This window comes from Caloenas nicobarica, chromosome 6 (assembly GCF_036013445.1).
Source record: "Caloenas nicobarica isolate bCalNic1 chromosome 6, bCalNic1.hap1, whole genome shotgun sequence".
NCBI classification, from domain to species: Eukaryota; Metazoa; Chordata; class Aves; order Columbiformes; family Columbidae; genus Caloenas; species Caloenas nicobarica.
In genome coordinates, this window is record NC_088250.1 from 9711583 (window position 1) to 9734299 (window position 22717).

At 35.9% G+C, this 22717-nt stretch overlaps 1 protein-coding gene across 1 annotated transcript in view; it reads right to left on the reverse strand.

Annotated features, from left to right (window-relative positions):
- The window catches only part of SPAG16 (sperm associated antigen 16), a 401084-nt gene that overhangs the window by 368089 nt on the left and 10278 nt on the right, over positions 1 to 22717 (reverse strand). The window contains exons 5-9 of the mRNA XM_065637592.1: positions 17291 to 17428; positions 11363 to 11470; positions 9778 to 9895; positions 8363 to 8432; positions 3065 to 3216 (exon numbers count right to left, since the gene is read on the reverse strand). Coding sequence (XP_065493664.1) covers positions 3065 to 3216; positions 8363 to 8432; positions 9778 to 9895; positions 11363 to 11470; positions 17291 to 17428 — 586 coding nt within the window. The remainder of the gene's footprint in view (positions 1 to 3064; positions 3217 to 8362; positions 8433 to 9777; positions 9896 to 11362; positions 11471 to 17290; positions 17429 to 22717) is intronic.

The window sequence follows — 22717 nt, forward strand, 5'->3', positions numbered from 1 at the left end:
TAATTTTAATGACCTGTGAGTGCATTTTAATTAATTTAAATGTTTAAAGCAGTTATCTATGCACATTCTTACTCTAACAATATTTATGCTATTGATAGTGGCATATTAAGGACTACCTATGTAAACAGTTTAGCCTAATTGCCTGTTACTGTGTAATTTAATTGAGTCTTGTAACAAAGATTTTAAAATCAGGAGAATACATTCTCTCTCAGAAAAATTCCAGCTGCTTTTTCACTGTGTCAGTGATAAACTTCATATCAAAGGGACCTTAGTTTTTAAATTAAGTGTCAGCTTTTATAGGATATTACAGTAACACAATGTATGTCTGTCCTTCAAGTAAATGTTCTAGTTCAGCTATGAGTCATATTTGCATCCACTTAAAACTAAGCACAAGCATTTGTTAGATCACTATTTAGCTACAAGACAGAAAAGATTTAAAATCATTTTCATCCCCATAGTTCATGCCTATGTAACAGTACAGTTAATATTAACATCTATAATTTTGTCTCAAGGATACAATTTCATGACAAAATATATTTCCTTTTTACTAAATGTGATATAATCCAAATGCCTAAAGTTTAAAATTGGATAAACTGTTCACTGAACTTTTGTAAGCTTTAAATGTTGACTTACGTTTACTCAAAAGAGCTAAACAATATTTCAAAGTTTTACCTAGACTTCCTATATTGTCAGATTTTTTTTCTCTATTTTGTCATAAATGCACTGTTTAGATACAGGATTTAATTTTATTTGTTTCTTCTATGTTTTCCTTACATGAACTCCAGCAACTGACCAATTTATGGTCTGACTCTTAATTCCTCTGTGGTATAAAGAGAATTTAAATGAAGTGTAGTGTTAATCTGAATAGGTGTAAGTCAATTTTAACCCCCCCCAAAAAAACCCCCCCACACACAATAACCCACACCACACCCCAATAAACACAAGCATTTAAAGTGTTATTTTACTTATTGTAAATGAGAATATTCTTTTCAGCACGCTCTTCACTAAAGACATTGCCATGTTGAATCATTGTAAGAATAAGTCACAGAAGACACAGCAAAATTGAAAAGATTGTTTGATATATATCAAAAGATTTGAGGCACCATACAGGAGTTTGATTCCAAATATCACCTAAAATGATCTAAGGAAGGCAAGGCACTCATGTATACCTAATCCTTTTGACTGGAACAAATACAACTAAACTGTTGAATAAGGATGCACTGTTTTAAGTAAAAAAGTAACTTAGAACTGTAGTTCAATAAACATGCACTACAGGAGAGGATTCCGTGAGTATCTTTGTTTTAAACAATTTTAAGTCACCCCTTTACACCCTACAGACACATCATTCCCTCTGCCATTTATTTCCAACAGTCTAAGAAATAAGACAATTCACATGCAGTATCAAAGGGAGCATCCTTTGTTAGCGGAAAGAAATTATTTAGAAATAATACATCCAGGAAATTTGAAGTGAAAAAAGGCATTGTTCCGTTGTTGTAAAACATGTTAGACTCTCACCTAAAGTTTTAGGTTATTGCTTAGCCCGGGTAAAGTCTAATACATCCAAACACACCCATATTTTCTAATGTCTTAATTCTGGAGTTGCTCCAGTTTTCTAATCCATTGATTAAATAAAGACATCAGGGCCTCTGGTAGGAGTCATTTGGGAAATGCAAGATCTGCAGAAACACAGCTGCTGGCCAGAACCAGGCAACTAACAGTGCTCATGAATTCCAAAGAACAGGAAAGAGCCAGACAGGCATACTACCTGTGTAGAGTTTATATATTCTGAAGTTTACTATAAAAATTCCAATTATTTCAGTAGACACAGGAACAGCAACAAAAAAATTTTTTTCATTGGCCAAGAAATTCTCATCTGTTCACAAGTCAAAATAAAAAGAATACCTAAGAGTCTGAGATAGAAGTTTCTAACCCCTGAATGAAGAACTCAGAAAGTGGAGATGGATTGACTGGCACGTGCCTCAGTAATAGTCAGATACTAATAGGTAGGTAGACAGTACAGAGAATTATTTCAAATATGTGGTTAAAAGTGTTTCAGAAAGCAACAGAATATATATATATTTTTTATTTGGAGGTTCAGCAGAATGAAAATCGATGAAAATAGAAATAAAACACTATGTTTATCAGAGGAGAAGTGCACTGCCAGAAGACATGCCCTTGCAAACAACAGATAGAAACATATAAAAAATAAATCATCTCTGATAAATTCTGTGGAGACGGGGAAAGGGAAGACTGAAGCTGATTCCAACCACATCAACGTAAATGAAAGCTTTTTTTCTTCTCAAAAAACACAGTTTAAACTCTGTGGCTCTCAAAGATAGGCCAGTTTTGTAACAGTAACAGTTTTAAGAGCGTAAGAAATTTTAGATATTAGAATGTCTACCTTGATTTGCATAAATAAAAAGCACTGTTATATAGTCCCAAAATGTAATCTCAATAAACAAACCAAGCAGAATAACTCATTTTGAAAATTAATTAAAAAAAAATCAAGTGCAATTTTGATTTTACACAACTTCCAAACCGAAACAGCAACACAGCTATAGTATATCGAAGTTTAGAAACGTTCAATGACTATTAAGAAATAACTGATTTTGCACAAATAACCTTTTTTTTTTGCCCTTAGTCTCCCAGATGTTATACCTTTTAGACCCACCTGAACCAGACAGATTGAAATGCTTGAAGCGTTTGCAAGCACTTCGGAATAGGTCACAATCTTGCCAGTAAAAAAGAAACTTAACAGAGCAACGAGCATTTAATAGCCAGTGCTCTTCCTCTGCAGCGTGATTACATCACTCTCAAAAAGTAGCTTGCCAGCTCCAACTAATCAAAGTTCCAATTACTCCCTGAAAAATTAGTTGCAATAGAAACTCATTAAGAATAAAAACCCCATTACCCACCTGTCCTGTTTACTTTTACTAAGCGTTTGTCACTACAAATGACAGAGTTCTTTCAGTCTTCTTGTACAGGTATCCTTCACCACAGCTTAGGAAAAGTTTAAAGTGTACTTTGGATGAGATATTGAGCAACTGGAAAGAATGCTGCATACCTTTGGATATCTCTTGCCTCTCTTCTTGTCTGCATTTTTGCCTGGATCGCATGAAGAGCTTTCAGCATCAAGGATTTTTTGCTGCCTGGCTTCCCGAAGTGCTTTCTGGGTGGGACCCTCCGATCCTTTCTTCCTTTGATATTCATGGCCTGCTATAAAATAAAACCAAAAATATAATCAGAATGCATTTTTTACTTACTCTTCTGGAATATGCCTCTTTACTCAATATTAGCTAGATATGTGAAATTCTAAAAGAAACACCGCTTTTAATTTAAAGATATTCAGGTTACTGTGCCATAAATATAAATTACATAACTCCGCTCCACAAATTATTTTGGTATGACCTATTCCAGCTTACCTAATGGTACCCTAGATTTTGCCCCCAACATGCAGCAATGATTTTGAATCTTGCAGTACAAGAGAGTCACAGTAAAATGGATGTAATTCTTCTTCTCCCTCAGAGCCAGAAGAACCATTGTCTTACTACATCCTATCCAATATCTACCACTGATACATTATTCCAATTTACAGCCTGCATTCCCTTTTACTTCCCTGCACTTTCTCCCAACCCATCTTTCAAACAAGGAATTACTTATGGATAGTTAATTCAAAGAAATCCTAAGCAGGTAACATAGCTGTAAATAGTCAGAAGAGTCTGAAAGGAACACAGGGAACAGTATCGCACGTGGACTGTTGTCCAACACATCTGCCATCATCTGGCTGGTAGAAAGGATACTTTCTCCAACAGTCTTTGTATTGGCAGCTCACACACACATGAACACAGTCTCTTGCAATTCCTGCATCTCATTGCAATGCACTGTACACGGGCCTACAGGAAAAAGAATGGAATACTGAATTCCAACAGGATTTGGGCACTTCCATCCCTCCAGTTCTTTGAAAAAACCCTTAGATTATACAGCTAAAATCCAGACTGAAATGAGTGTACTCCACACTACGTATTTCTAAATGCTTGTTCTTGAAAAACAGTTTTAAGACCTTGACACCAAAATGCAAACTTCCTGACTTAAAAGGGAAAAACACCACTTTCATTCTTGAGGCAAAAAAAGCAGATCAAGCAAACAAAAACTTCCTGTATACTCAACCTGAGTAAAACTGTGATTAAAAGAACTGTGCCTGGTCTAACAAAATGTCTGTATTCTAGTTAAAGTTACTGTCACAGATATCATGAATAATAGCTTCCTCTCAGAAATGGTATCAAGCAAATCTGGTTATTTGTCAAACACTTTCTACTCGGTAACGGCCACCCACCAGCGTGTTGCTCACAGAGTATTTCATTTGTTGGGGCTTTTAAAATCAACGTACTTAAAAACTAACAGAGTTATGACAGTTGAAGGGCTTAAGTAGTTAGTAAACATTAAAAAACAAAAGAACAAATTCTAAAGACCTGTTGCAATTGCACCAGGATGTCAAAAGCCTGTGTTTACAGATTCTGTTCTGATTGTATTGTAGATGGAAAAGGGACAATTGGATTTAAGTACTTTTACTGACACTTTCAAATATCTCTTTGCATGACCTTCTAACAGCAATTACATCAGATCAAGGAAAGGAAAAGCACCGTTAACAGGCTTACCAATGAGTTAATTCAACCGTGAGTAAAGAAACTCATCAAGTTCAGCTTTTAAATATAATTGAGTAATAAATAAGCAGCTGCTGTCTTTAGAAAATACAAGAAGTGTACTGAGCAAGTAACAGTTTTATAACATGTTTTTAGAACCAGCTGTTACAGCAGCATTCACTTAGGTTTATAAGCAAGCCACAATCAACATTGCTTAATTCCTTCAGGCAAAAGTGGTCTTTTTTCAGAGCACCACTTAACACTGTGTCTTGATCCATAAATAAGGGTGCGAGTGCTCTCAACATACACCAATAACCTAAATTAAAAAAAACAACACAACACAGTTATTTCCCCTTGATAATTAGATCTTGTTACCACATCCAGGAGGAACAGATTAAAAACAAAAGCAGTTTTTAATGCAAGTCTTCTTCCACAAAACATCCGATCCTTTTGAAAAATAATCTGAATTCAAAACACAACTTTTCTTTCAGAGAAGGCTTCTGAGTGAGCATAGCAGGGAGAGTGCAACAGTCTACAAGATGACTAAGACCTAATCCTAACTGTTAACTATAATAGTTCCTCTCCAACTATTAAATATCCTTCATATCAACTTCAAACAAGCAAGGTAAGTAAATAGAAAACAAAAACTTAAACTTTAATATTTTTTAAGATACCTAAAAACCCACCAAAACCAAAATCAACCCTTCTCTTGAAGGATTTATGTACAAAGCACTCTTTGCAAAGCTAAACAGCAGTCTGGCAGTGGGACAGCAGAAAACCCATGTAAATACATTACATGTTCTGCATTGTGTATGTTATCATCTTAAGTTGTTTGAAATTCATCAGAATGAAAGCTGCTACATCAAATGCCTAAGTGAAAAAGTCCAGAATAGTTGTCCTAAAATTAACATGAACTACTGTTAATCTTTTTTTATTTACCTAGCCACCAGATATAAATTTACAATGCAAACTCAGTGTGAATACTATGAAGTTTCCCTCTGTCCTTCTTTATGCACTATATGACTCAAAAAAACCCCCCACAAACGCAAACCACACACACCACAAACCCACAATGGACTGGATGTGCAGGACCTCATTGTCACTATTCAAAACCCCAAACAATCCAGCAAACCCCAAACTAATTAATATAAGAGCCACTCCCAGGGGCCACGAGCCAAAGCCAGCATTCTGTTCTACGGCCACGTCACGTTGTGGGACAGAAGCAGCATGAGGAGCAGCAATGGGAATCCGCTGCTGCCAGGAAGAGCCGTTCTCCTTCCTTCGTGCTCTGCGCTCCAGTGAAAGCAGCAGTCGACCAGAAAAGGCATCTTACCTCAGCAAGCGAGAACTTGCCAATCTGAACATTCACTACCTTCTAACTAAAACATAACAATTTACTAATGCATAAAAGCCAGCCCTGAAGAGATGGCAACTGAAAAAAAAATGCAGCTGTAGGTCTCCTTACAGCAGAGATTTGCACATCCAACAGCACTGGCTCCTTCTAAACTAAGAAATTTAGAGAAAAATGCAGCAAACATTTCTCCAGTACCTACGTACTGCTTCCTTTCCAAGGTCACATTTATTATTGTCTTGGGAATCAGAATTCAAGAGGCAACAGAACATGACCATCTTTCAAGAGGTGGCAGAAAGTATTTGAGTAAGAGACAATATCACCTACTGAGACATGAGTATCATCTACAGAGGGGAATAAAAATTATGTAGTATTAGAGAACAAAGCACTGGAAAGAAATCAACTGAAATATTGCTTAATTTATGATACACAGGTTATGAAGCAAATTAAGCTTGTACAAGCACGTGGGTGGCTGATGAGCTTAATTTGTGTTGGAGACTAAGTGGTTTTTTTTTTTAATATTATTTATGAAGTGCTCCCCTGCTTGTTACTTTCTGGTATTATACATTTCTCTCAAGATTTTTGGAGAATAAACAAGTACTGTGAACAGCCAGAGAGTGGTTTTTAGAATTGCTCAAAGAACAAATGAAATTATGCAAAATACAAAAAGAGACAAAGGGGGCATCTATAGTATAAGACACTAGCATGGGGGAACAACCCACACTATATATCCTCAAGACCGAGTATAATGAAGAGTTGAATGTTAAATGCCCTAAACTAACAAAATAAAAAGCCTGTTGTGTGTCTTCCTATCTGAAGTGGGATGAAAATGAGCACTGTGCTTTTTAGTGGGGCAGAGGTTTATACTTTTAGTTGCAACAAGATGTGAAGGCCACAGCAGAACATATCCAGTACATACAACCACAGAAAGGTATTTTGGTGGCTTCAAATGTGCTTTGCTAAGGAGTATGATACCAATTCATACCAAAAAAAAAAAAGGCATCAGAATCCAAAAATCAGAAAGATGCTATGAACACTGAAGAAACTTGCTGCCAGGACATAAGATTTAAAGGAAAAAATTACGCTGCTTGTAATAGGCAGGCAGTGGCAAAGATCTGGATAGCAGGTGAAGTGTCTGCATTAATAGTAAATAGGCCATTTTAGTAGCCAAGGAAATGCTTCCCATCCTCTTCACTCAACTACAAATCCAAAAAGAAACCAAAAAAGTTTGTCACTACTATTCTTCTCAGCCTTGTCTTTTCTAGAGGAATTGTGTACAATGGAATTAACTCCTTGAATGTGGGAACTATTGAAGCTTGATTGTCAAAGGCTGCGGTGAGTCAGTACCTTTTTACCTGGGGTATATTACCAGTGAAAAGAGAAGTTTAGGCCTTTAACAGACCAAAAAAAACCCGCAAAAACACAACCAGCCAACCTACAACCCATCACACACACACCACAAAAGAAACAGAAGAAAAAAGTGTCCTAATTGCAACAGATGCTTCACTTTGAAGTTGTATAATACCTGATACCCATCATATGTGGCTGATAAATGTGAAGTTCTCTAATGTCAAATAAACTGCAATATCTGATTGGAGTTCTGCTCATGACTATGGCAGATGCAACATCCCTTTTCATGGGAATACTCTTGCCAAAGAGGGTAGAACTCACTGTTTCCCTTTTTCATTATCTCATCTATTTTCACAAGCCTTTCAGAAATTTGGTTTATTTGAGACTTATCTCACTGTCAAATGTAGCTGAAATTGGAATATAGGTTCAAAATTATTAGTGGGAGTAAAGCTCACAAATAATGTGACAGCATAGCCTTCCTTTGCTTAGGAAACCAGAGGGGCTAGGTTTTTTTCTGATGGAGTTAGAAAAAGAATTTAATAATTATGCCTTTATTCAGAACACGAGGGAAGAGGTGTACTACCATACAGATAAAGATATTACTCCAGCAGGTACATAACCTTTGCAACTTCCTGTAAAAATAAGAAATACTAAGATAAGAGGCTGAATTTCATAACACTGGTATTTTAAAATGTTTCCAGACCATCATATTATAGCTGCTTAGAGCAAGTTGAAAAAGAACACTCATGTGAAAAATAAAATCAGGCAAAGTAGATTTCTAGGACAAAGTCCTTCCATAGTGACTCACATATTCCATATTGCCATGAGCAGTCTGACCGTCCTTAGTGGATACATTTTAGACTATATATTGAAATGATAAAATTGCTGCTCTGTCACCAAGAGAGCTGATAAAATGTCTATAGTGCAAGTATTTTTGATTTAGTATTACGCTAGATTTTGAAATGCATCACAACAACCAACACCCATAACCAGTCTGAGCTTGGTGATAGGAATATTTTACCTTTTGTCACAGGAATCCGAATACCACAACCAGACTCTAAATTTTGCAATGTGACTTGCAAATCTGTAACCTAATTTTAAAAAGAGGAAATATGAAAACATTGCTTTTGAACTGTTTGTTCACAACACACAGTATTTATACCTGCATATTTAAGTAATAAATTCCATCTATAATTTGAATTCTCATTGTCTTGAAGTTATTACTCCTAATTCCAGATTTTTTTTGAAGGCCCAGTGAAACAATGTGATAAAATACAAGCCATACAGAATATCTCAAAATACTTTTACAGCTCTATTAAAGCAAGGCAGACACATTATAGAATACTAGGGTCCTTACTGCACCATCAGCTTTTACCCACTATCACTGCACTGATCTTTAACTTAACAGTACACTGAGACATACAACTTTGTCTTGAGAAAATGCCACAAAATATGGTTTTATCTGTTATAAAAAAGCCATCACTTCAGATGGGGCCCTACATATGTTCCTGAAATTCCTCAGCATTGGACTATTCTATGTTTTGCATTCCTGTTTCAGCATAACTGTATATGTACGGTAACATTTCTTTTTCTAGAGGACATTTTCTTTTATTTATTGAAATTCAAACATATAAACCTCAGCCTTTAAAAAGTAAGCTCTCAGGTGACCTGAGAAAAATTGGAGGCAGGACAGGAAGAAATAAGAGATGAGTACTATTATAAGGAAGTGCAAATATGGTCCATTCTTTTCCTGTTACCCACATATAACTGAGACTACTGCTGAAATGCAATGCCTTTTGGGAGGGTTTTTTTGTCTTTTTTTCCCTCCACTTTCTTTTTTTTTTGAGCAAAGAACCTGCTGGTTAAACACATGCAAGATAATTTCCTGTTCTTCATCCATCCTGTCTGTGCTTATAGTACTTCCTGCTAAAGGGGCAGAATGTTATGGATAGCAGCCTATACATCAGATGAGATTATAGAAGTAAAATGCTACTCTATTATTCCACCCACAAGACAGAAAACCTGCTTCTGATATCTTACTGAATTTTTTCCTAAACTAGTAGGTAATTGCTGGATTTATTAGGGAAAAATAAAATAATAAATAGTAATTAAGTTAAAATAAGAGATTTCTAAAGGCATAGATGGAAACGTATAAATCCGTGGAAACACCACACCTTTCCTCAAGCTGTCGACACAGAGTATAACACGGTCTGCACCTTGCTGACTTGCATAGAGCAACACTGAGCAAGTACAGACTGAGAACTACTACACTGTGGCACTAAGTTTCACATACTTTCCGTAGTAACACTTCACCAAATAACTCACCAAAATATTCTGCTTCTAACTACTGCATAAGTGAGTTGCAGAAATACAGTTAGCCAAGTAAAAAACAAAAGCATTCCTTACAGCTTTCAAGTGGTGTTCACGATATTTTACCTGCTCAGCCACTCTGTCTCTCTCCAAACTAGTTAACATTTTCTGTCTCAGTGTAGTCTGGTATTTTTCAGCCAACTGCTTCAGCACTGGTTCATAGGATGCATAATGTGCCTTCAGTCTGTGAACAAGAGCAAAAATGATTCCTTAAAGATGAGTTAAATCAAAGATTTATGTCTGTATAACTTTTTCCTCCACAAATAAAAGAATAAAAGTGCCAAAAGGTCAGCACAGACGAGACAGAAAATGCATTTAGTATGTAACCACCCAACCGGAATACCACAAGAAAAACAAACATAAGAAGTCAGATCAATAAGAGTTGTCATAGTTTTGTCGTATCTTTTAAAACAATCCATCCAGTTTTGACCTGTTCTTAATCCTTAATAGACATACTGCACATTAATTTTTGTTAATTTGTCTTCCTGCAGATAGATGATATTCCATTGGAAGAAAGAGAATTACAGCTTTTATTTGACTACCAACTAAGTTCCTAATCTACACAAAACAGGACTAACATGCTTACCGTTCCTTTCTTCACTCCACATTACATCTAGAATACTTAACCGCTTCAATTTTTCAGAACGACCACAAGAAAGATACATAATATCTCAAGAGAAACACAAGACACTAAGCCTCAAAAATACTGCATTTTACAAAAAGCTGACAGAGAGGATAAGTCAGTGAACAGTGCTCCTCTTGGATTTAGTACATATGGTTAAAGATGTAGAAAATTTAGTTGCTATTACATGCATTTATTGATAAGAATATTGACAACCCAAATTTCTGTGACTTGTTTGGAGCTGCATATGTAAGCAACCCCCCAGTGTTTGGGTTTTGGTGAGTGTGTTTTGGTTTGGTTTTTTTGAGTGTGTGTGTTTTGGTTTTGTTTGTTTGTTTTGGTGGGGGTTTTGTGTGTGGTTTTTGTGTGTGGTTTTTGTGTTTGTTTTTGTTTGTTTTTAAAGTGTTGGCACAAACATGTGCAAGGAAGTGATTCTAAACTCAACTCTTCACCTGGCCCAGTGATCCTCAAATGGACAATATGGAAGTTCTACTCGTGGAGGGAAAGAAGTGCAACAGTGAACAGAACTTACAGAATTCCAGAATGACAAAATTATGGAATTAAATACTTAAAATTATTTCAACTCAGTACCAATGGAATAGTTTGGGCTTATTTGTAACCAAAGCAAGTTAGCAAATTTCATATTAAAAGTTCAAGATGCAAAAGGACAGAAAATACCAGCTATGGGAATCATGAATGCAAAGGTTCTGAACTCAATGCAACACCGTTACCCTTAAAACACACAAAGGATCTAAACCCATAAATCACTATCTATTTTCCAAGGCTAGAAATAGTATGCATTTATTAATACCACAACACGCTATGGAAAGTATATATTAAAAAAAATCAGAAAGTGTTTCAGAGACATGGCAGAATGGTCAGAGGGAACTGCTGTTTACCAGGACACTAACTCAACACAGCCACCTTTACTTTAGCACTTCAGATTCCACAATGTTTTCTCATCATCAGGCAACAATTGAAGACATCATCTTTCATGTTACATGTACAGTAATTAAAATCACTTTTTACCTTTTAATGTCACAAATAAGCCTGTTTTTCTCCTGGCCCACTCGCTTATGATGCATTCGATGGAAGTCACGTTCTTTCTGCATTTTTAGGAAAGCCTCCTTTGCTTTGCTACATGTAAACAAACAAACAAAAGTGTAAGAAAGAAGCATTATTCTCCTCCTATTAAATGCTCATCAGGGTATGTTGAATACACATAGAAGTGTTTTCAGACATGCACATGCCTACTGTATCCAAGTTGGAAACTTTGCCCTATGGTGGAACACTTGTACTTCTCAAGTCTTTTTGCTTCCAGCTGGTGTACAAAACCATGGGTACTCTGCACCATTACCTCTCCTCTGTTCCTTCAGATAGAATACATAGGGATTCTGGCATTATGAATCTCAGATATCAACCTTACCTTAAGACCAAGGGGCCTTCTGGAAATACACAGTCAAATTACAGGGGATTAGAAAACAATACTCTGGGGGTTTAAAACTCTACATGAAAACCTATTGAAATACTGATTTTACCAACATCCAGAGTGTATCTGGAGCCAAGCAATATGGTACATGCTAGAAGGACACACAGAAGGATAACTGTATCCTTGCCTTGCAAATACATGCATTGAGAGAGCTGCTGGAAAAAGAATTTTCTAGAAAAGTTCTCAGCTCTGATCAATCATGTTTGCATCCTGTGTCCCCTGTATGTAACAGCAGGAAGGAAAAAGAATTCAATTCAAAACTAATTGCAAACACACTGATAATCTTTTATTCTCTAAGCACATTTTACACACACACACAGACACCCTGAGGTAATCTGTTCCATTAACACAAAATACTCTCTATATATATTCCATACACTTTTTCCTTGCCTTTACTGATATGGGTTCGGCAAGAAAGATTAGCCTATGAATTGTTTAATTGCAAAAGATGCCTGCGATTACCTTGCACAGAAATATGATACTTGTTCTTTGCAAAAATAAAGCTCATTTCCTCTCCAATGGGAGTCAAAGAGTTTGGAAAACTGTGGCAGTGGAATATGCCAAAAATCACAGGTCCAGTAAAAAGACCCATAACTGCCAGTGCATTATATTGAATTGTACAAGTAATTTATGTTTACTACATATGCATTTGCTATATTTATTACCTATACAAGCTACCATATTTATATATGTACATTTATATATGAATTGTTGCTTGTAACAGGAACAGTTAGAAAGACCTGGAGAACAGGACAGTGATTTAATCCCACTATATATCAGTCAAAGTTGAAAAAAAGCTGGCAGCAAAATAAAAACAGGCAGGGCTGCCTCTGCAGTAACACTGTGAAAAGCTCAAAGGAGCTGTGGGCATCCACATTTGTGTGTGCGCATGTGCACAAATACCAGAACTTGTGAAACAGAATAAGTCAGGATGCTGCGATGGGATACAAAGTACAGATTAACGATTCTGCTCAGACTCCTGTGAACAGGGAAACATTTGAGAGGTAAATGAATCAGCAGTCTCAGGATAGTTCCGTGGAACAACTCCATCGTGACACCACTCACAAAATCTGACTTGCCATAACATCTTGAATACAAAACCTGCCCCTTCAGAGCTAAACAGATGACTTGTTTTAAGAGTCAAAGATGTTGCTACAGCCATAGTAAAGCCAATATCCATTTATTTCAGTTAAGATATATGTCAAAGACTGCAGGTCTCTCCATTTAAACATTTCTCAAGCAAGTAGTTTCATAAAAATAGCAGAAGAGGACAGGGTCCAATAAATCCAAGTAGGGATTTTCAAAAGGTGAGTTACATGCCCTGTTCCCACTGAATTTACGTGAGACTTCATTTTCCAAGATGCTGCAAGTTGCAGCCCTAAAACTTTAATAAAAATAAAGATAGTTTTATAAAACACACTCTCATGCTTTTACTCTATCTAGTTTTATAGCATTTTAGCAGCAAGTATGTTAAATATACCAGGTAATTAAACAGATGCATTTGAATATGGTGCACAATACAAAAACTGTACACTTTTTTCATGGTTTAAGTGGAGAAATACGTGCAGGAATAGTTACATTTTGGTGTAGAAGATCAGCTGAGGCTTTTATTGCTGGTGATAGCTGTAACAGTAATAATAAATATGATCTCCAGGATTGCTTTATATTTTGACTGTTACTGTGGCTGTAAACTGGGTATATATTTGTGAGCATGCTTCCAAAAATCAGGACGGAAGGATACCTTCAAATGTTTAAACTTCCTAAGTGATGTTTGCGAACTCAGTTGTGAAGCTCAGACAAAAGCTGTACAAAACTTTCATTCTATCTACCTAATAAATTCTTAAGTGTTTATATAACCTACAAATATCACAGTTCACAGTCTGTGATTAACACAAACTTAAACCTGAAATACCATTACTTTGTTTACCTACATGTTTAAAAACAAAGGCAATACAAAAGGTCTGGCCAGATGAAAAAAATCAAAATATATGGGATTCGAGCTATTTAAAAAAAACCCAGACAGGCAGAGTTCAATATTGCTTTGAAATTACAAACTGTTATTCAATTCATAAGCAGATATTACTAGAATATTAAATGTTTGAATGACACAAATCATCACTGAAGACAAAGAATTAAAATTAACCAGTCTCTTGTCAGAGTTAACAATTTTCAGAGATATTGTTTTCAAATTTTTCTTGCACAGTGGAAAGAAAGTGCACACTGGAAAGAAAAATCTAAGCTTCCATTTGAGAAACATTGCAGTAGATAACATCCCTTACCATTTAATCAGGGCTCAACTGTAGCCTTCAAAATAAAAGAAAGGGAGCACACTTAAGGTTCACTTTAACTACCACCACCACATAGCAAACCAGTGTAAAATTAGTTTTGATTTCTACTACAAGGTCTGCCTTCAGAAACAGTTCAAATCAAGATTAGTAGTGTAACTAAACTTTAAGGTAATAACTATCACTAGTTTTGGAGTAAAATAATCACGGTGGTTTTTGTTTCTTTTAATATATGCATTCAGGGATTTTGTTACATTTTAAGATGCCTTCAGACATTGGACAACGTATTAAAAAATACAGACATAGTATACAGGAAGCGAGGCTGATTGTGATTTTCTCTTTAAATAATGAAACACCACAGTGAAGTGGAACCAACAGCTTGCAATCTACCCTACTTGCCCACCTGCTTGCCATACAATCCTGTAGATACTGTATTAAAATACAACTACAGTTAGCTTCTAGACATTGAATCTCTTCTACCAATTGCTAAACAACATTAAAGCAGGAGGTAATAGGTTTGTATCATTTATCCTGGGCCCCCATACTGCCTAAGTCCCAAATAACATTTCTGCAAGATGGCTGTCAAGAGCATCAAGCTCAGAAATACCAAATGTAATTAAAAGCTTTCTTCAAATACACATCACAGCACTGTATCTCACAAGACCTGAAAGTCTTCTGATTAATCCACAGAGCAAAACAGAAACACTGTTTGCTCACAAATCCTTCATTTCTAACCAGTCAAATCAAGATTTCTTCGGTGCTCTTAGGCATTCCATTTTCAGTGTAAACTGGTGAATTCTCTCTCACAATACTTGAAAACTCAGATTGTCCTGCAGATAACTTTAACTCTTGCTGGAATATTTGCTTTATCACAGCAAGGGTACTGACTCCTGTTAACAGTCACTACGGTAAATGGATTTAGATTATTATGATCTGGGTTTATCCAAAAGACACAAAGAAACAGTCAACTCACAGTATGTACAGCAGAAATGCTCAATTTTACCCATTATTCCAGAAACAGTACTGTTTTAATTCATAAATTATTCAAAATGAGTAAAATTAATTTCACAGAAGGGCTGAACATTTAACAGTGGCATCACTGAAAACTTTGAAAGTAATTTGAAATAAAAAGGTAGAAAAATGAAGTGGTGACCATTAAAACAAACTGATTTTCACATCTACCTATACTCCACTCTGATATTAGCAGAAAATCTATGAAAATAAAGCTCTCTACAAGTGGAGAAAGGAGGACTAAAGTAATAGCGTTTTAACAAGGCACATGCAGAATAGGTGCAGTATTTAACAATAAATGTAAATGAACAGAATTTAGCCACTTTTAATTTGTGTCATGTACAACTCCCCTATATCTCACTGCCCTCTCTGGAACACTGAGCAGGTGATCAATCATAACACCATTGCTATTTTAGGTTTCGTAAAACACTAGAACGTGAAAAAGCAGGGCACAGGTTCAGTTCAGGGATTTAATTTCTTTGCAAAGTTCACTTGATGAGCGTCGGGAGTTTTATTTAACAGACAGCCTGTAGGAACCCAGCATATTGCAATGTCTCTTCTGCTTTCTGCCTCTTACACATTATTGTCTTTCAGTCTTTCAACTAGGCATTTGTTATAAAACATTTTCTGGTACCCTTTAGACTATATAGATATTCTTATGGGGGAAAACCCAACTCATTCACAACCATAGTGAAATGGTTTTGAGCCTTACATTTGCCACAAGCCCAAGACAACTCCAGTGGCATGGCACACCATGCCTGGCCCTACAACAATCACCCAGTCACTGCCTGACCACTTCTGGGCTGACCAGCCCTGCTGCCAGCTTTGTTGCCCTCCTCTGGATGCATTCAAGGACCGTCACATCCTTCTTCGGTTGTGGGGCCCAGAACGGCACACAGCACTCAAGGTGAAGCCGCACCAACAGCGAATTTGATGGGACATAAAATCAAGTCATAATTTGTTCAGATTGCCTTCTTATAGCACGTTCTGCTTCACACAGTGGAAAAAAATTGAAAGAAAAAGAGGTGGAAAAAAAAAAGCAAAGCCTGTTAAAACTGCTACTGTCAATAATAAATTTCAGGAGGGCCAGATTGTCCTTTTACTATGCATTACTGCATCTTACTCTCTCACTCAAGAGGGAGATACAATCCCTAACTGTCCATTGCCCAAAGAAGCTGCAAATGAAAATAAAGGTGTGTTTTCTATATGGCCCATCTCCCAAAGCAACCGTATATTTAGACTGTACAATATTTGACTTGATTATTAAAGCTGTTTACATAACTATTATGCTATCCCAAATTAATTCAAAATGTAATAAATCATTATAATTGAAAATATAGTAATTATTAGCAGCAATTATTACTTAAGATCTGAGTAGCTATTTTTCATACAAAGGAACAATCTAAATGAAAATTAGTATCTTGAGCAACCTTGAAGAAAATCAAAGAGAGAGAGTTTACATTTTTTACAGCTCCATATTTTAAAACTAAGCACTTGCAAAATCAAAGTGAGTGCATGATTAGGTATCAAGGTAAATTCTCAATGAATGCATATATGTGCAGACAAAGCATTCTTCAGAAAAGGTTACATTGCATGTAGTTCATTATTGCATCTCTCCATTGCATAGGCTAAATATTGTAACTCTCCTGAACAAAGTACAACCAACTTGTAAAATCAGCTGCTACAATGTACATACAAGTATAACCAATGATGGTAATTTACACTGACATACCATTTACCACTGGAGCGAGTGATAGATTTTTTGCAATTCAAAAAGTTAAGGGTAAGTGTGTACCGATTTTTTTCCTATGTTGATGTTTTGTGGTATCTGTAATTTATAGTACTGTATTTTAACACAAAAGGCACAAAGCCATTTATTTTCTAGTTCTACATATTATAATCTCATGATTCTTTGTAGTAATTTGTTGTGATTACTGGATATTGAAAGCTATTTTCTATAGTCCAGTAAATACAAATAAAAGAAATTAAGATTTAAGTTTCTCATAAAGCTCAGAGAAAATTGAGATTTAATTACAAACGTCACCTAGAAGCAAAAATATGCACAGCCAGGATAACAAACAGGAACTTATTATTTCTATTAAGTACTTGCATTTACTTTATATGGCCATTTACTACCACATATCAAAGTTTCATTAAAAACAAATAACATACTTTGCAGCAAGTTTATAGTTTTCCAGATCTTTCTTCAAAAGCATATTCTCAGCCTCAAGTTGCTGGTTGCAGGTATACACAGTTGGAACCAATTCGATATCTTTAGCTGTGAACACACCTCTCTGTATGAGTTCATACCTAGTAGAAAATAAACAAATATTTTATTCAATGATTCCTTTATCTCACCTCACTGAAGTCTCCCTTCTCATGTTAACATTTACCTAAACTGGAATCACAAAGGTATTTATAATCTCATTAGCAATTAACAGTACTATCCTGACACACTCTGTTCTATTTTACTGCTTTTTATTCTAAAGTGTATTATTGTTCATAATATTCAAAAGGCATGTCCTGTGTAACATGGTACTTCAATTTAAACAATTGTTCTTTTCCTAACTTTCTTACAAATAGCTTAAATGAGAGATAACAAAATATTCTTGTTCAAACAACATTGGTATATACAGTCCTTTTTATCTCATATGCTCAAATATACACAAGATTATTTTTTTCAGGACTCAAATAAGACGACAAAGCTGTGGATAACCTGAATGAATAATTCTATGAGCTATCTTCAGCATGGAATACAGAGCTCATCTAGGGAAATTTCCTCATTCCTTCCTGTTTACTTTTGTTGCCCTCTCCATATTTAATTATATTTACCAATATTTACTTCTTTTACCGGGCCCCAACAAAACACGATTCCATGATGTAGAAGCCTGAATGCTTCTTTAGTTAAACACACAAACTGACTTGCGTTTTGCGAAGTAAAAGGGAATCTGGAGCATCATGTAATGCTGTGTAGCAACCTAGACAATAAAATCTATTCAGTCTCCTATCTTTGAGGACTATCCGTCTTTTGGTAGGTTGGCAATAAAAGCTAAGAATACTCTAACAGGCAGTTAAAAGGACATAGGCATTGACACTATTCATTTTAGCCTTAATTTAAAGGCATTTATATACAGAGCAACTTAAAGTACCTAAGTATCTCCTATACAATAAAAGAGTGTGGTGATATTTCAAGGGATTCAGAAAAGCTAAATTTGATCAAAAAAGTGTGACTGTCACCATACAAAATAAATGCTTCTGCAGAATCATGGTTGTTCAGGGAACAATTGTAAGTTACCGGTATTTGTTGAAGTATCTCAAAGAACACTGAGATCCAAGTCTACATATACAAGTGTAAGATGCTTCAGTGCAAACAGACATTGCAGAGGTGATTCCAGAATCCAGAACATGTTTGTATAAAACATCTATTTCTCCATTTGCTTCTGTCCCAGAAGACAGAAAAGCAAGATCTTCAGTTGGTACAAACTTTTATAGACCCACTGAAGACAAGTACATTGCACACTACTGTAGCCATATCAGTTCAACATAGCTTCAGTGGAGCTATAAATAATTTCTGTCACATAAAGACTACAGGCCCACAATCTTCTTCCCTGCTGATCTTAACTGCAGCTGGAAGATGTTCTGGGTGTGAACTCATTAGAAGGAATAATATGAACATTATTTGCCTTTTCAATAGAAAAATACATTGAATCTGTGCATTTTTTTTCCAAACAGTAACGAAGCATGAGAAGAACGGCAGAGATAAAAATTATACTATTTCCTGCACTTGGACACAAGCAGCAGATTTGAAAGCTGAAGACAGTAAGCACAGCATTCCTAGATCAATAGAACACGTTGCAGAAACAAAAACTGTTTTTAGAGTAAGTGGTTCGTAGTTGAGAAGCAACTATTACTTAACATTGTCCAAAAAATTAAGGGGAAACATTAGAAATTCTTATGTTCAAATGACTTCCTATGGGCAGCTACTACTCTGCATTCTGTGAATACTTCTAGTAATTCTCACCTCTACAAATTAAGCTGTCGCTCACACTCACCACCAGCAGATTAAAGGTTTTTGCAAACTGAACATGTCCAAAGCAAAATTTATTCTACCATTGCTTCATTTTTTTAAGCAAATGAGAGTTGCAACAAGCTTTAATACCAAGAAAGAAGCTTAGTCTTTTTTTTTTTTTTTCTTCACACCCTCCCCCTCAAATAAACATTGGCTGACAAGCAGGTACAATTCCTACTGGAAATATAGAAAACAAGGGCACTTCTCATTGCAAGTGATCACAACTCCACATACTCCTTTATTCGCCAACAAAATTTCTCCACTAAATGCCTTAACTGCACCTCATGAAAACCATCAAATTTCTGCAGAGACACAGACATGGATAACTGATGAACTCCAGCAGAGCTAAGAACTCTGAAAGACAATTTTAATGGAACACAATTAATGCCAATAAATTCACTATGCCCTTGTCTAAGAACACTTAAAAAATGAAGTCTTTTGTGCATGTAGTAGAAATGGAAAAGAAAACCACAAAACAAAATTGCATTGTGAAATCCCATTATCTTTCACCAGCCTAGTCCCGGAAAACTTATAGAAGTCCTGCATACCTAGCTGACTGCCAAGTAGCTATTGTTCTCACTTCTTTCCATTATAGAAGGGAACTGCAATGCAAATTAAATTATTTAGTTCCATGCCACACACAAGCATTTTGCTAAGCTTTTCAGAACAACCACATTATTCCTGAATCACTATTTAAAATTAACCAAGAATCTGAAAACCTAAGGAACAGATGGTCAGCTATGATTTTATGATCAAAGCCCAGTGCAGACTGACTAAAAGTTGTACATTATTACTATTACACTGAATTCAGGTTTCTAAGAGTTCTAAAGGAATAGGTTGCAGGGAGGCCCTCCAATAAACTGACATGCAGCTCAGGATAATCCTTTACCAGGAGATAAATCACCTAGAGATGCGTTCAGGGATTAAAATTTCAAGTTCTAGCTTTTAGAAGAAATTCTTCCTGAAAACTATCGTTCCAATTGATAACATCTTCAACAGTTTCAGCAGAAGGCTGAGACAGACATGAGCCCAGAAAAATAAAGCACCTTTTTGCCCTAGTGTACTCCTCCAATCTATTACGGCACATAAGTAGAAAACTTACGTTACCATGTTATGCTGGTTATGCAGGCAAGAAAGTAGGTACGTCCACATGGCTTTTTGCAAATCAAACTTGATGTTACTTCACTTGTGTTCTGAGCCAGTTCTAATCCCCAAACCGAATCTGTTTTAGTGTGATGCTGTCCTGGAACTGCTAACCCCCATTTCTCTCAGGATTTATGGATGCAGAAGTACAACGTACATTAACGTGACCACATAATTCCCAGACCAAACAGGACACACAAAAGCAGAGGAAACTTAGGTCTGCTTGAAATAAGCAGACTGTTTCCACTGTCTTCAGGGAGTTGTGACATGGAGGTTCACAACCTACATCCATTTTCTTCATTCTGCAAGGAGGAATTTTTTTTGTAATGAGTCCACCCTTATGCTCAGAGCAGACATTGTAGGTTTGTTCCATGTGCTGTTATGCACAACCCAAGTAATGTTTGCAAGGCATACACAAGACAGACATAGCTTTTAACCTTGCTTGGTCACACGAGTTCATTCATCATTTTAACCACAAACAGAAAAGAATTTTCAAATCATGTTTCCACAATTAGTCTGCCGCTCTCCTTCTCACAAGCTGAAACACTGCCAGGTCTCTAGGAACACTTGGAGATTACCAGCCCAACAAGTGCACTAACTAATCACAGCAATAGCTCCATGTGTATCCGTGAACGGCAAATGATTTATCTGCTCATCAGGCTGGCAATGTGCTGCCAGCAGCAGTGAGCTCGCCGGGATTAGAAGGTATAGGCTGTCAGATGCATGACTTTACGGCTGATCAGCCCTTGCACTTCATACTCCAAAGCTGTCAATCCAATGTCTTTAAAAAGCAACAAAAGCCCTATAAAGTCCTCTATATCAAAGGAATAGAAAATGTAATGGTAAATTAGATATTCTAAAAATAATTTAAGCCTAATTTTAAATTCCTTAAAGTACAAGAGGAAGAAAAAGTGTAAGTGCAAAGAATCTACACGAATTAAAAAATCACTACAGGTGTGATAAAATTATTCATTACATTATAGAAAAATAGTGGGTTTGGCTTGAAATAAAACAATCAAATCATGACATTTTATACAGCTGGATAGAACAACAGAATGTTTTCTCAAACTCTGAAATAAACACAGATAATTTGGTCCAATTTAAGTGACCTTTAGATCTCAGACAGACAATTATTTCAAAGCAAGCCTTTTGATAAATTCTCAACATTAATTAATTTCTCATTTTAAATTCCATTAGTACTTGATCACCACAGCATGAGAGCGAGTGTCATCCCAATACATAATGAGGAACCTGAGTACACTAATCTGCTCCCACTTTCATTAATATTGTAAATTATCTATTTCAAGCCACCATGAAACATTTTGAAATAAGGTATTAACGCAGAAAAAGTCTCAATACAGTCAGATTACATCCTGACATGCTGAGCTCATTTGTAATGTTACTGAAATTAAAATATTACTTATAGAGAAAAAAAAATATATGTATAGCTAAGGATTTACAAGATAGGGCCTGCTAATACCCCTTCTTGTTCCGTTAAAGAGCAATTTGAATCTTGCCATTGATATAAATTCAGACTAAGTGCTTCAAAGAAAGCTGCAGTGTCATAAAAAGGTCGCTATTTATATCTGTCTAGTATTCATTATCTTTTTCCATAAAGGCTGCTAAACTCCTTCAAACTTAATGCTATTCATACAAGTTCTTTTGCTGAAAAAGAATACACAACTATAGTGCTCCTTCTCTAACAAATCAGTTAAGTCACATTGTTATGCTATCAAAAACCAGATCATTATTAATCACAAAGGCAACAGCTGACTGGTGAGCTCAATGCTAATAAGACCACAGCCTTGCAAACAACAGCAACAATTTCTTCATTAGAGAGTATTTCCAATAAAATTTAAAAGCTTCAAGGCTTTTGGAGGAAAAAAACAAGATGTTTCTAACTTTTCAAATTTACTTATTTTCAAATTAAACCATTTCAAAAGACCTTATTAATAATTCTGAGAACCTCTGATGTGTGAAGACTGACTACAGGATAATTCAGAGAGGTGCTTCCACTTCTCAGAATCTTTCCAATGTAACCTGCAGATCCAAAGCAACTTTTAAGTGGAAGTATTTCAATAAAGCTTTATGACAAGCAGTCTTGCTCCAAAATAATTAAGCTCTCCTCTCCAGCTTTTCAGCACTCCCAGCACATAATTCTCAATCAGTATTAAAAGTAGCCACCCTGCAGCATTTCATGTATGAAAAGAGGAATGGAGGAAGTGGAATATTTATATAAAGCTGCATTTTTAAACTTCCGCGAGAAGTATGGACCAGATCTCCGCAGTTTTTAAAAGCTGGGGGGAAGAAGATAACAACAGCTCAAGAGTTTGCTCATCTGATTACTAAATAAAATTTTAAAAAGAAAAAACTAACCAACCATATTA